The 13707-nt window shown below is 42.9% G+C and overlaps 1 protein-coding gene across 5 annotated transcripts in view; it reads left to right on the forward strand.

Annotated features, from left to right (window-relative positions):
* CDON (cell adhesion associated, oncogene regulated) overlaps positions 1 to 13707 on the forward strand; it is a 67630-nt gene that overhangs the window by 37303 nt on the left and 16620 nt on the right. For all 5 annotated transcript variants that reach the window (XM_036449147.2, XM_036449144.2, XM_045585458.1 and 2 more), the window contains exons 7-14: positions 189 to 458; positions 1044 to 1397; positions 5339 to 5625; positions 6934 to 7108; positions 7290 to 7418; positions 9574 to 9777; positions 10826 to 11007; positions 11733 to 11838. In XM_036449147.2, coding sequence (XP_036305040.1) covers positions 189 to 458; positions 1044 to 1397; positions 5339 to 5625; positions 6934 to 7108; positions 7290 to 7418; positions 9574 to 9777; positions 10826 to 11007; positions 11733 to 11838 — 1707 coding nt within the window. The remainder of the gene's footprint in view (positions 1 to 188; positions 459 to 1043; positions 1398 to 5338; positions 5626 to 6933; positions 7109 to 7289; positions 7419 to 9573; positions 9778 to 10825; positions 11008 to 11732; positions 11839 to 13707) is intronic.

Raw genomic sequence — 13707 nt, forward strand, 5'->3', positions numbered from 1 at the left:
AAGAGATTATAACGTATTAGTAACATATGGTTTACCCTATGAAAGGAAAGTTAAAATACATTTCTAATTTTTTTTCTTGACCACAGCAGATGGGAGAATGTGAACAAACAATCCAGTTTGGTTTTAACTAGTTATTGGTAGGGAAGATTTTTATCTGACGCACGTGATAACTTATGCTTTGTTTTCAGAACATGCTTCCATTTCTAAAGGACTGCAGGATCAAACTGTGTCTCTGGGGGCCACAGTGCAATTTACCTGTGAGGTTCGTGGGAACCCATCCCCCAACTGTACCTGGTTTCATAACGCACAGCCCATTCATCCTTCCCCACGACATCTAACTGCAGAAAACGGATTGAAAATCAGCGGTGTCACCATGGAAGACTCCGGCCTGTATCAGTGTGTGGTGGACAATGGGATTGGATTTATGCAGTCTACTGGGAGACTTGACATTGAAAAAGGTAGTGTTTAGGGCTTGTGATTAATTATAGGAAATCCTACTTTTCAGACAAGCTTTTGTTGCGGTTGAAATTTAACTAAAGGGAATGGTCCCACCACCGTCACAGAACTGCTTCATGTTCCCTGGTCCTTCCTGGTTGCAGAGAGGCATGTCCGTGAAGCAGCCTTATTAACCAGCTCATTAACAAATTAAAAAAAAAAATGTTTTTCAACAGATCTTTCCAAGATATTTCTGTAGATTCTTGTAACTTCAATTAAAATTCTAATCAGAATATTTTGAGGACTTTGACAAACCGATTCTAAAATTTATATGGATGATCAAAGGCCCAAGAATAGATAAGATAGTCTTAAAAAAGAAAAAAATATGGGGTGCTTGCCTTAACAGATATTAGAACATATATAAAAATCTGGGGTAATTAAGACAGTGGTATTGATGCAGGAACAGAAAAATAGATTCTTGGAACGAGATGTTTAGGACTGCCATTTGCTTACAACATTGAGAACTTTTACACAATAGGATGGAATTATTTTGCACTGTAATACTATAATGTTCTTAATGTTTTTTATGTGAATGACTTTTTTAACAGATAGTGGGCTCAAGCCAGTAATCATTACAGCCCCAGCAAGTACGAAGGTGGCAGTTGGAGACTTTGTGACTTTGTCCTGTAACGCCACCGGAGTGCCAGTTCCGGTCATGCGCTGGTATGACAGGCATGGATTGATAACCAGCCACCCGTCTCAAGTCCTTAGATCGAAATCCCGAAAGTCACACTTACTAAGACCCGGGGGCTTTGACACCGAGCCTGTCTATTTCATCATGTCCCGAGGTGGCTCCAGCTCACTGTACATCCAGGCCGTCACTCAGGAGCATGCTGGGAAGTACACCTGCGAAGCCACGAATGAGCATGGCTCCACGCAGTCGGAAGCTGTCCTCACAGTGGGTGAGTTGCCATTGGTGTTTTCTTTTCCAGATGAATGATTTTCTGTGATAATAGGAGATAAAGATTGCTGCATTGGGGACAATTTCTGGTGGTGGGAGGTAGGATTAGGCAATCTATAATAATAAAAGCATAATATGCTAATTAGACTGGACATCCTTCCGGACGAAGCCGAGGCTGTGAGGGTAGCCTGAGTCCCAGGTGCCAGAGGGAAGCTGGTGCTGGCAGCGGGAGGAACAACGCTCTCACCGACCGGGCTACCCCTCAGGGCCTTCAGTAGATGTTTAGAACGGCATCCCCAGCACGTAGACAGTTGAGTGAGATTGTCACCATATTTGTCATGTGAAAGTAAGACTATCACAGAGCAGTGCTGCCCTTATTCTTGGACCCATGGTTCCTGCCCTGGGCCTCTGCTTTAGAGGTCTTCGTGTGACCCTCTTCTGCTTGGGCCCTTGGTTCCTCAGGCCCCACAGGTCAGAGTCCATGGGGCCCTGTTCCTCCTTCTGTACAACAGGCCTGGGGCTTCAGAATTCCCTGCTTTAATTAGCGTATGGTCTGACGCCACCCAGGTCTTTCCCCTGGTACATCCTCCAGAGTGTAGGCCACACCACCAGTGTGCAGGTCCTTACACCAGGGGAGTGGTCAGGGATGTGAGGTCCTTACACCAGGGGAGTGGCCAGGGGCTGGTCGTCTGCACAGGAGTGATAGTGAGGTAGTTAGAGAGTGGATGTGCCCCGTCTTTCCATTTGCATGTTTGAAAGGACCCTAGCTCTGATTGAGGCTGGAGGTGGAAAGAGAGGGGAAGGCCAGGGACTCCATTTCTACTCTGTGCTGCTCACTGCATGCAGATAGAGGCGGGGATGATGTGAGTGTCAGCTCGCAGGCTGTGTGAGTCTGGCTCTGCCACGCAGGAGCTTTGTACCCGAGGCAAGTTACTGAACTCGCCTGTGCTTGTTTCCTCGCCTGCGGAACAGGCATAGTGACATGCCCCACTCGTGGGTCCATGTGAGCTTTCAAGGAGTTAATAGGTGTAAAGTGCAAAGAATGGTGTCTAGCAATAGAGATCCTCCAATAAATGCTAAGTGTTAGGGTATGGCTATTACCATCTACTCATTATTAAATTATAATCACCCACTTGGTGATGAAGGAAGGAAGGAATATTCACTGATTTTAGTAACTTTACGAATCCTCAACTAAAGGTATTGAGTGCTGAATAACTTTATAGATATACACTGAGTGGCCAGATTATTATGGTCTCTGAACGCATAATCATCTGGCCACTCATTGTATGTCCTATATAATAAAAGGCTAATATGCAAATTGTCTCTGCAACCAGGAGTTTGACCAGCAGACAGGCCGGCCAACTGCCCATGTCCCCTCCCCCTGGCCAGGCTGGCCAGACCCCACCCATGCACGAATTCATGCACTGGGTCTCGTGGGCGCACACACACACACATATACACACACACTGAGTGGCCAGATCATTATGTGTTCAGAGATCATAATAATCTGGCCATGCCGAAACCGGCTTGGCTCAGTGGATAGAGCGTCGGCCTGCGGACTGAAAAGTCCCAGGTTCAATTCCGGTCAAGGACATGTACCTTGGTTGCGGGCACATCCCCAGTAGGGGGTGTGTGAGAGGCAGCTGATCGATGATTCTCCCCCATCGATGTTTCTAACTCTCTATCCCTCTCTCTTCCTCTCTATAAAAAATCAATAAAATATATATTTTTAAAAATAATCTGGCCACTCAGTGTATATGAATGTGCATATGTGTGCGTTTATGTATTGATTCTGCTAACCAAAAATAAGAGTGGCTCTTCACAAAATGGTTAGCTATAAGACAGGTGTAATGCAGCTGCTGCTTGGGGAGCATTTGGCGGAAGTGGGGTAGAGGGAGCTGAAGAGGTCATAGCCATAGCTGATGAAACCAGATATTTCCTCTAAATGCCTCACTTTACATAGGATCTGAAGCCCTTAAAAGAGATGTAAACTGCTTTGTTTAGATCTTCTTAGACCTTTAAGATGGCCCCTTCTCAATTTTAATGTCTTGATAAATACCATTTTTATGTATAGTAACCCCATTACCTACATCCTGCCTAAGTGGCCCTGCATGGCTTCTTTTACATGCTCTCTGATAATTATTGAGATGCAACTGAGTTCATTAATGCTCAGAACTGTACATTCTGCTTCTTTCCACAGGAATCGGAGCTTTATTAAATTTCAGTGTACTGACAGCCATTTACATAGTTTATTGTAAAGAGAGAGAGGACTATCTCCCCCCCCACACACACACACACCACACACACACATACATATGCATCCCCAGTTTTTTTCTTTCCAGAGACCTTGAGTTTTGGGGTAGTGGATGTGAAGATATTTGTAGAGTGAGTTGTAACTCTTTGAGACCCCTATGGGAGTTGGCCTGGGTTCTCTAGGGTGTTGGGTGGGGTTGCTCTTCTGAGTGGTCACAGCAGGAACAATTTTGACAGCTATGGTTATACTCCCTGTTTGATTAGTTTCAACTCAATCATTAAATTCATGGCCATAGTTACGGTATTTAGAAAACCACCGTTTTATCCATCTTTTTTCCAGTGCAGAAAGCCATCCCACCTTACAACACGCTAGATATATCTATTCTGGCCACTTCACAGAGTTGCTTTGAAGATAAGTTGAAATAACATCTGTGAAAATTTTTTTGAAAGTACTATTAAGGCCTTATAAATGGTATCTAGCACCTTGTGAGGGCTCAGGTCATATGGTCGGGACAGTAAATGAAGATTGATTGAATCCTCTGTGTAGAAGGGCATGGAGCAGTCACATTGCATCCTGAGTAAGAGAATAGAACTCTGAGACACAGCCTGCATGGAACATGCAGTTTTTCTCCTGCCTCTGTATAAACTGAGGCATGCGGTATTTAAACTCCCCTACAGCCAAACACCACCTCCCCCCGGTAACCTGCTCAGAGGATCGTGAAACTGCTCTTGATAAAAAGGTTTCTCCATACTGTGAGCCACAACAAACGACCCCACTTGCTTGTGTCCGAATCTGCATTAGCAGGCACCAGATCCCTCCCTTCCCATCAGCCCACGTTCTGACTCATTAGGTAAACATGGCCGTTCCAGGAGCAATATTTTGAAGTCTCCCTGAGCTTCACTAGTTTTCTTCTTTATTATTTTCTCACTAGCTTCTTGTTTTCTTTGATGGAGGATGCTCCTGGGACACCTTTTCTCTCTCTTAAACAAACAGAGAACTGACCTTACACTGTTAGTCCTGTTTTTTGTTGCTTCTCTACTAAACGGCAGTAGTTCTCCTAAAAACACTCCCCCCTTTTACCAGAAACCTGACTTCACTGTGGAAAAGAAACTCCAGCGTTGTTTCCTGTGCTCCCTTCCTCCACAAAAGTAGTAAAAAAAAAAAAAAGAGGAGACTTTTTTTGGTCAGTATTAATAGCACTTTAGAGAACCTGGGCTGTCAATCCTTAAGTTTTCTCGTGCTGGCAATATACAGTATTTGTTTTTAATACATTGCCCTCTCGCTTCTTCCTAGCAGCGCGAACATTCTTCTGCCAGCTGCTGTCACTTAATCCCTCAGAACCCTGACTTCTTCATCTATAGAGTGGGAGTATTACTATCTAAGAATGTTGTTTTAAGAATCAAACAAGGTTATGTTTATTAATATCTGGCACCATGCTTGGTGCATTAAGATGTTTAAAGGTGCAGCAGCCTTTAAACCACTGACCTAATGCATTATATTTTTCAAAAGTGGTAGCTACTGGAGGTCAGAGGTTTCCATGAATTCAGTATTGAATGTTACCTGCTTTAACTTTTGGGGCTCAAATTGCATCCTTGTGGGCAGGCCACTATGTAGAAGACTCTGAATCATGCATTTCTTTAAACCGTCTCCCCTCTTCCTCCCTCTCTCCCTGCCCCCTTTCTCGGCAGTTCCTTTGGAAACAAATACAAAAGCGGGAGTAGTCACATCCGATGCTGCTCAGAATGAGAAGAGAGATGGTTCAGAAACTGGACTCGCGAGCTCCCTTCCCGTGAGGGAACATCTCAGCTCAGCGGAGACACCGTCCGAGAAAAGTGCGAGCGGTGCCTCAGTGCCCGAGGCCCCCATCATTCTAAGCCCCCCGCAGACCCCCACGGCAGACACATACAACCTGCTCTGGAGGGCGGGCCAGGACGGCGGGCTGCCCATCAATGCCTACTTTGTGAAGTATCGGAAGGTACTGTCTCCTCGGGGACCATCTCACCCTCACCCTGTGTGTATAGCATGTGCTGATGACCTTGTACTTTGGGGGAGCGGCAGGAAAGATGCTCCAGGAGGGTGAGTTGGGGGGACACATCCCAGCTGCATTTACCAGCTTATAAAAAGGGTGAGAATAAAGTATAAACAGTTTTCCCCAAAATTGGTATTCTCAGGAGCCCGTGACTTCTCAGCATTTTTTATCAAACACTTTAACCCCTTGGGGATAAAGCGCTATAAACCACTTTTAAAAAGGTCATCCCCCCTTCTCTAATATAGTAATATACAGTCTATTTATCAAATAAAGCTTTGACTTACTGAAAACAACTTTTTGAACAAAGTCCTCCAGCATAATCTCTGATGAGAATTTGCATCTCAAGTTGTCTTCTTCATTGTATTGGGATCTCGTGTTGTTTGGTTATTTATCACAGTAAACTGTCGGTTTTCTGGATGTTTTTCCTCCCGAGGCTTATCTTAAAGCAAAATTAAAAAGTCTCCCCTGTTTAATGAGACCAGCAGATGAATGAAATGGGAAGAGAGGCACTCATATTTAAAAATCACTTACTTTGTTCAAGATATTTGGTATCCATCTTTTCATATAATATGCTTAATATCTGGAAAACTTAACACTATGAGATTTGAATGTTGCTGTACTTTTCTAACCGGATGATTCTAGAGGCAGGAAGTCATAATGGTGTTCTTCGCCACATGGAAACTCCCATATGAGCTGGTCTCTTGTTTCCATTAATGAAGACACATGGATTGGATCCCTTAAGTTTATTTCGTTCAGCACAGATTGATCAGTGTCACGAATGAAGCAAGAATGCTAGAAATATATAACCCATAATTATATAATCCATGTATATACAAACATACATATTCTGATTTGTCATATTTATCATGTGTAGTGTATGTTATCATTAGTGCACATCATTATATGCTGATTTTATTCTCCCATTAGCCCAGTAAGAAACGAGTATTGTTTGCATTACAAGTAAATGGAACCGACTTTGGGAGATGAATCACTTGCCGGAGGCCATACGTGGTGGTAGGCAGCAGAGCCAGGCGTTCTTGACAGGGAGAGTTCCTGGGTTCTGGCTGCAGGCCTCCGAATAGTCCTTATATTTGTTAATATGAAGAAATATGGTTTCTCTGTTATTTAACACAGCACACCACTTCCCAAAATTCACCTGGGATGGAATAACTTGTCGTTTTTACCAAGTTTGAATGGACGTTTTTTTTCTGCCCTTTATCTCCTTTTTCTAACGGCCTGTTTCCTCCTGAGCAGCTGGACGATGGTGCTGGCGCGGTGGGCAGCTGGCACACTGTGCGCGTCCCGGGCAGTGAAAACGAGCTGCACTTAACGGAACTGGAGCCATCGAGTCTCTATGAGGTTCTAATGGTGGCCAGAAGCGCCGCGGGCGAAGGACAGCCTGCCATGCTGACCTTCCGAACCAGCAAAGGTGAGTAAAGCTGCCGTCAGAGGAAGGGCTAAGTATTTACAATGCAGAGCTTAACTTTAGCCCCTGTGACAAATAAAGTCCACATGCTTGCATCTGTGTGCCAGTTGAATGTCATGGTATCCTTTCTTCCTTTGCGCATATACAGAAGCTCATGTGACAGTGTGTTTTCTAACCTTTCCAGAGAAAACAACCTCATCGAAAAACGCTCAGGCCCCCTCCCCTCCAGCGGGCGTTCCGAAGCGCCCCGTGCTCTCAGAGGCTGCGGACCACTTTGGAGTGGTCCTGACAGACTCTTCCAGGCACAGCGGAGGTAAGGAGACTCGTCTGCCTACTCACTTTGTTCGCTCATAAATGGAGCCGATCTGTTTCAGATTATTGGGGAGCGGAATGGGACAGGGCATCTGTTTATCATTCAGGTTACACCCACCGTGTACTCTTCTAGGTCCTATTTCAGCCATTTTCCTCAATTCCCTGTAGCATCCAGATCTTGGAACCCAGTGTCATGATGGGTATTTAAAGTAATGCACTCAGATTCAGAACATCTGGTACTAAGATTTTAAAACTCACAAAAGGATTTTTCCATCTCCTCTCTGGCAGGGAAACCAAATTTATATTTTGAACTCTAAAAGTCTTACTTATTTTTGATGACTTATCAAAATATATGGTGGTACCTATAATAAGATTTAGATTTTTTTTTTTAATTGAGTGATTATAAGTCACACTCAGGGTCATTGCTATAGTTTGTCAATCTCATGGTTTTTAGGTAATTTATTTAATCATCACAGGAACCTGATGAAAAAGGTAGGATATCTATTGTACAAAATAGGAAACTGAGACTCAGGCAGTGATGCAGCTTGCCTGAAATCATCCAGAAATCAGAAGAATTTCTCTTCAAATTCAGATTTTTTAGCTCCAACTACAGAGTTCTTTTCTTTATCCTTCAACTGTCGCATGCTGTTTCTTTAAGATATTGAAAATATTCTTCTCTGTAGAGATATTTTTCCCTAATAACTTTCTTTTTCTATTCAAACTGTGGTGTTCTTTGATGAACTTTTAATAACTCTATAAATACCATTAAGTATACCATAATTAAAACTCTTTGATAAGTTTTAATCCCGCATGAATCAATAGAAAGAAGTTGTTTGGTTATGTAGTATTTAAAGAGATTTACTAACAGTTCTGTTCATTCTGTTCCCATCGCTTTCTAACTTGAAAGGAATACAGTAAGTATCACTCAAAGCTGCCTGCTTTGAATAGATTCCTTTTTATCCATAAATCAATTTGTTGTATAAAATGCCACACTTTTCTCCATACAAGTACCATATGCTACAGTGTTTTGTCCTCGTGTACTGTACTTGAATCTGGGTTGAGACAGAAGGTGTTGCTTGAGCGGTGTGGCACTGGACAGAGGCCGGACTCCCTTGGTGACTTCACCTGGGCAATATCACCATGGCCGGTGGGTCCTCCTTGTCCCGCTCAGAAAGGGAGCAGGCCGAAGAGAACTAGCTCACTTCACAGAATTCACAGCTCAGTGGCAGCGTGTTATTTTGTGATGTAGCTGCCATACCAACCAGGCTGTTTCCAGCAGCTTTCTTTCCTTGTAGGAGTGAAGTGGGCAGCCAGTTAGATCACACAGCAGCTTGGTCAGCAGGAAGAGTTAGGTACAAGGTTTTAAGGGCTGATGTTTCCAGAGAATCGGCCACAGGATCTAGACTGTCTCACCTGTGGGTTAGGCCATCCCCTACCCTTGGCAGTTGGAACTGAAAACTGCTGGACGTTAGCTCTCTCACCCCCGTTCTCTCCGTGTTCATGTGGTTGGCCGTGTGGCTCATGTATTTTCTCACAGCGCTTTTCTTTGATGACATAGCCTGACTTCCTGCTTTCCTCCTGAGCATGCTCTCTCTTTCCGTTATTATCGGTATTGATTTTATTAGTCAAATTTTATCTATATTCACGCCTAGCAGTCTGTGTTTTGGAGTAGCAGTCCTATAGCCTTGAGACATGTTAAGATAGGATAGCAACACCTAATTTAACAATCTCTAGATTGTTTGCTGAATGTGTTTTATATAATTTGGATGGATAAAGAAACCATATAAATTCACTAACAAATAATTTTATTATCAATTTACTATAAATTATAAGCATGATCAGACTTGAAGCACCCATTAATAAAATTACTCATACACTGTATTAGCCATGAACCCAAATTAGCCTGGTCACAATTATTACACTAATGTACAGTTTTTCAGAGACAGTTGTTAAGTTAATAGGTTAATTTTACTCTCCTTCCTTTTATTTCCTGTATTTGGCTATTTCATTGCCTTTTAGCAGGAAGATATATTATTTCCTCTGGCAAAGTTTGAAGAACCTTTAATTAAATATTTGGCAGTTATCCCCTTTAGTTGGTTTGAGTTATTCTTGTCTCTGACACTGTGGGCTCCTGAAGCGAATGTTTCTGCTCTCAGTTCCAGAGGCCCCTGATCGGCCCACCATCTCCATGGCGTCCGAGACGTCCGTCTACGTCACTTGGATTCCTCGGGCCAATGGGGGTTCTCCAATCACTGCCTTCAAGGTCGAATATAAACGGATGAGGAGCAGTGACTGGCTGGTGGCAGCGGAAGACATCCCTCCTTCCAGACTCTCTGTGGAAGTTCGTAGTTTAGAGCCAGGTATTAATATCCAAACGTTTCCTTTTTATACCATCAATGCTGACTGTAGTTGCATATTTCATTAGCCATAGAGTTTTAGCTAAAGTAATGCAAGCTCATTGCATAAAAATGTGAAAATAAAGGAAATAATAAAGAAGAGGCCACCACTGCCGTGGAAGAGCTGCTGTGCAGGGGCCTATCCCCGTGGAGCAGAGCTGACTTCAGTGGGGCCATCAGGTCCATCGGCTCTGAGGCTCCCTGAGAGATGCAGGCCAAGGTTGGCCACTGCCTGTGCCCTGCCTGGAGCCACCTGGCACAAGCTACAGGGTGATGAGCTTAGAGGTGCCCAGGAAAGGCCAAGCTGGGTCCAGCTGCCTCTAGTGCCAGACCTGCGGCCTCTTAGCAAGAGGTACAGGGTACAGGGCACACCAAGGCCAGATGCTGATGTTTGGGGTTCGTGAACCTTTTGAGAGATTTTAGGAAAGTTTGAAGCATGAGCCAAGATAGGTCTTTAGATGGAAAAGCCGCTGGAAGTGGGTTGGGAAGGCCTACAAGTTATCGGAGGGGGGTCTTGAGAAATCACGATGGTAGCCAGGTCGACGGAGACTCAGACATGGTGCCTACACCTGCCAGGGCCGGGCTCAGCAAAGGGAAGTGGCTTCTGCCTGCACTTCCCTTTGAGAGAAAGCTGCCTGCCTCTAGCCTTCTCCCCAGGGCCAGACAGTTGAGCTCCTCCTCATATGTCCCTGGTTCCTTTCATGCTGGAGCTAAGAGTGAGGGAGTCTAAGTAAGTCTGTGCACCGGTCTTTTAAGAGGAACTCCTGGGACTATGGCAGGCCTTTGTGTCAGACAGCCACCATTCCTGTGAACACACTGCACTGAGCAGCTACTACCAGTTGCTAGAAATTGCCACGTGGGTAGAAATCTATGTACCGCACAGGCTTCAGCATATGTTATTGTAATAGCACACTTGTCATAAGTTTGAGTTATTGTACCTTCAGTTGTCGTATTAAAGCTTTTTCAAAATTCTGGGTTGTTTTTTTTAATTTTTATTTTCTCTCCTCAAAAGGTTCAACATACAAATTTAGGGTCATTGCTATCAACCATCACGGTGAGAGTTTTCGGAGTTCAGCCTCTCGTCCTTATCAGGTGGCTGGGTTCCCCAATCGTTATTCCAACCGCCCAGTGGCCGGGCCTCACATTGTGCACACAGAAGCCGTCAGTGATACGCAGATCATGCTAAAGTGGACGGTAAGTGACACGTCTTCTCTAATGAGAAGCTTGTCTGGTTTGGCCATAGTAATAGTTTAATGTCCTCATGAACATACAGTGAACAGCAAATTTTTGAACTTTAAAAAAAAATATGTTTTTATTGATTTCAGTGAGGAAGGGAGAAGGAGAGAGAGATAGAAACATCAATGAGAGAGAAGCATTGACTGGCTGCCTCCTGCATGCCCCCTACTGGGGATCGAGCCCGCAACCCAAGACTTTTCTTGCCTCAGGACCATGGCACATCCCAGTTCCTGTGCCCTGACCGGAAATCAAACCAGGTCATAGGTCAATGCTCAACCACTGAGCCATGCTAGCTGGGCAGATTTTTGAACTTTTAAGTGAGGAAATTGAAGGGCACAGATATTTGTCTAAAAGCACATGTTATAAATGGGGTAGGGTTAAAAATAAAATTATTGTTACCTCAGTTCTAATCCCAGTTGCCATTTAATTGCCATTTCATGATTTATTCATTTTGAACCAGATGAACTTTTATGCTATTGCTTTAACTTTAGTTAGCCCTGCAGTAAGCTAAATGCTCTTAATACCTTTGAATACCTTTGAATTAAATTTAAAATGGCCATCAAGGATGTTTGCAAAATGAATCGAGAGAAATATTGTCAGGCAGATAGATAAATTTTAATGGATTTGAAAGCTAAATTTATTTTTGTTTTTGACAAGTTTTCTGCTTCTGGTTTTTTTTTTAGTACATTCCATCAATTAACAATAACACTCCCATTCAAGGATTTTATATCTATTACCGGCCAACAGACAGTGATAATGACAGTGATTACAAGAGGGACATCGTAGAAGGTAAGATCCATTGGCAAGTGGGGTTCCCAGTAAAGGAGTTTTGGAAGGAATATTATGAACAACATAATCCCAGGTTAAGATAGTATAAAAAATTAAAATACTATATGTACTATTACTTTGAATTTTTCCCAGAGAAAGATAATTTTTTTAACTTAATATATATAGTAGCTTACATTTTGGTTGTAAAAACTGTCAATTACAAAAGCATGGGGGAGGTCTGATTTGTCAGTAGTTCATCTGAAAATAATTTTCGTTTCCTGTTTTGTTTAAATGAATAGTAACCTGTGTATAAAAAACTGCAGCTTCTAGCTATATTAAAAAAAAAAAGTCTCAGCAGTTTCATTAAAGTTTGCACTAGAAAGATCACATCTTAAGCATGCTATCCACTTTTAGAGATGCTGAAAAATTATAATATACGTAGAGAAAAAGAAAAGAAAAACAGCCAAGATGGTGAAGGGTGCTCTATTCAGTTTGGCTCTGTGGATAGAATGTTGGCCTGCGAACTGAAAGGTCCTGGGTTGGATTCTGGCCAAGGGCACATGCCCAGGTTGCAGGCTCAATCCCCAGGAGGGAGCATGCAGGAGGCAGCCAATCAATGATTCTCTCTCATCATTGATGTTTCTATCTCTCCCTCTCCCTTCCTCTCTGAAATCAACAAAAATATGTTTAAAAGATGGTGAAGGGTATTGAAACTGTCTTTCTCCTGCATTTATAATATAACTCAGAACTTAGCACCTGGTCTGAAGGCACCACAGGATCAGCTGGCCCCTGCCTGCACCTGCAGCCATGTCTCAGGCCCCCTTCCTGTGTCACCGTGTCCTCTGTCCCACCCGGGCCTTCCTCGGCTTCCTGTGTGCAGCAAGACCTTCCTTGCCCAGAACCGTGGCACATCCCAGTTCCTGCTCCCTGTCGTGCTCTGCTCCCAAAGGCTTTATCTCTGTGAGCTCAAACATTTCTTCCTCAGATAAACTCCTCCCACCTAATTTCTAATCACAACCTTTATGTAGATTTCATAGAAATTTATCATAGGTGTATGTGTGTGTGTGCACATATATGAAATTATTTGCTTAAAGTTTGTCCCCTCGCTACATGTTAACGTCCTGTGGGGAAGGGACCTTTTTTCAGTGCAGTATTCCCAATCTATACGATGGCGAAGTGTTTAGTATTAATTTATTGAATGAAGTCCAGAAAGAACAGTAGAATGTCTAGGATGATCACAGAATTGTTTCACAACTCACGGCAGAAAAAAGATGATGAACAAGCAACGTGATAGTGGTCTTCGGATAGAAAAGACTATTCTGTGGAAGAGGAGCGCAGCCATTTGGGGGAGGGGCGGTTAAAAGGAAGTAGCATAAAAGAAGCATTCTCTAACCTGGCATTCCTAACATAGGTGCTGTTAGCACTGTCATAGCATTTCTAACGTAGGCGCTGTCAGTAATATCTTGGAAGGAATTCTTGCTTTGGGTGGAAGGCTTCTTTCAGGTCTTTTTTCACCCCAAAATTCTGACTCTTTGAAATATTAATGTCCTAAAGGACCATGTCAGAAAATTGCCATATGACTTCTTGACATCTAATACTGTGTATAGTTTTTGTTATATATAGTCTTACAATAAAACACTTTAAATATGCTATGAAATCACATTTCTTTAAATATTGTAACATTTCTCTTAATGTTTGTCCAATGGAATTACTTTTATAATATAATAAGAATTTTATCATATGAGTTTTAATACCTGGCACACAGTAAATATTGGTTGAATGAACTTGTTTCTCTTTTCTTAATTTGGAAAAGTAGAAAAGAAATCCGTTCCTAAAATTTGCTTTAAGCATAAAGAATTGGGGAAATGTAGAAAGATAATTGTTGGTAGT

Source organism: Pipistrellus kuhlii, unplaced genomic scaffold (genome assembly GCF_014108245.1).
Source record: "Pipistrellus kuhlii isolate mPipKuh1 unplaced genomic scaffold, mPipKuh1.p scaffold_m20_p_20, whole genome shotgun sequence".
Taxonomy (NCBI): Eukaryota; Metazoa; Chordata; class Mammalia; order Chiroptera; family Vespertilionidae; genus Pipistrellus; species Pipistrellus kuhlii.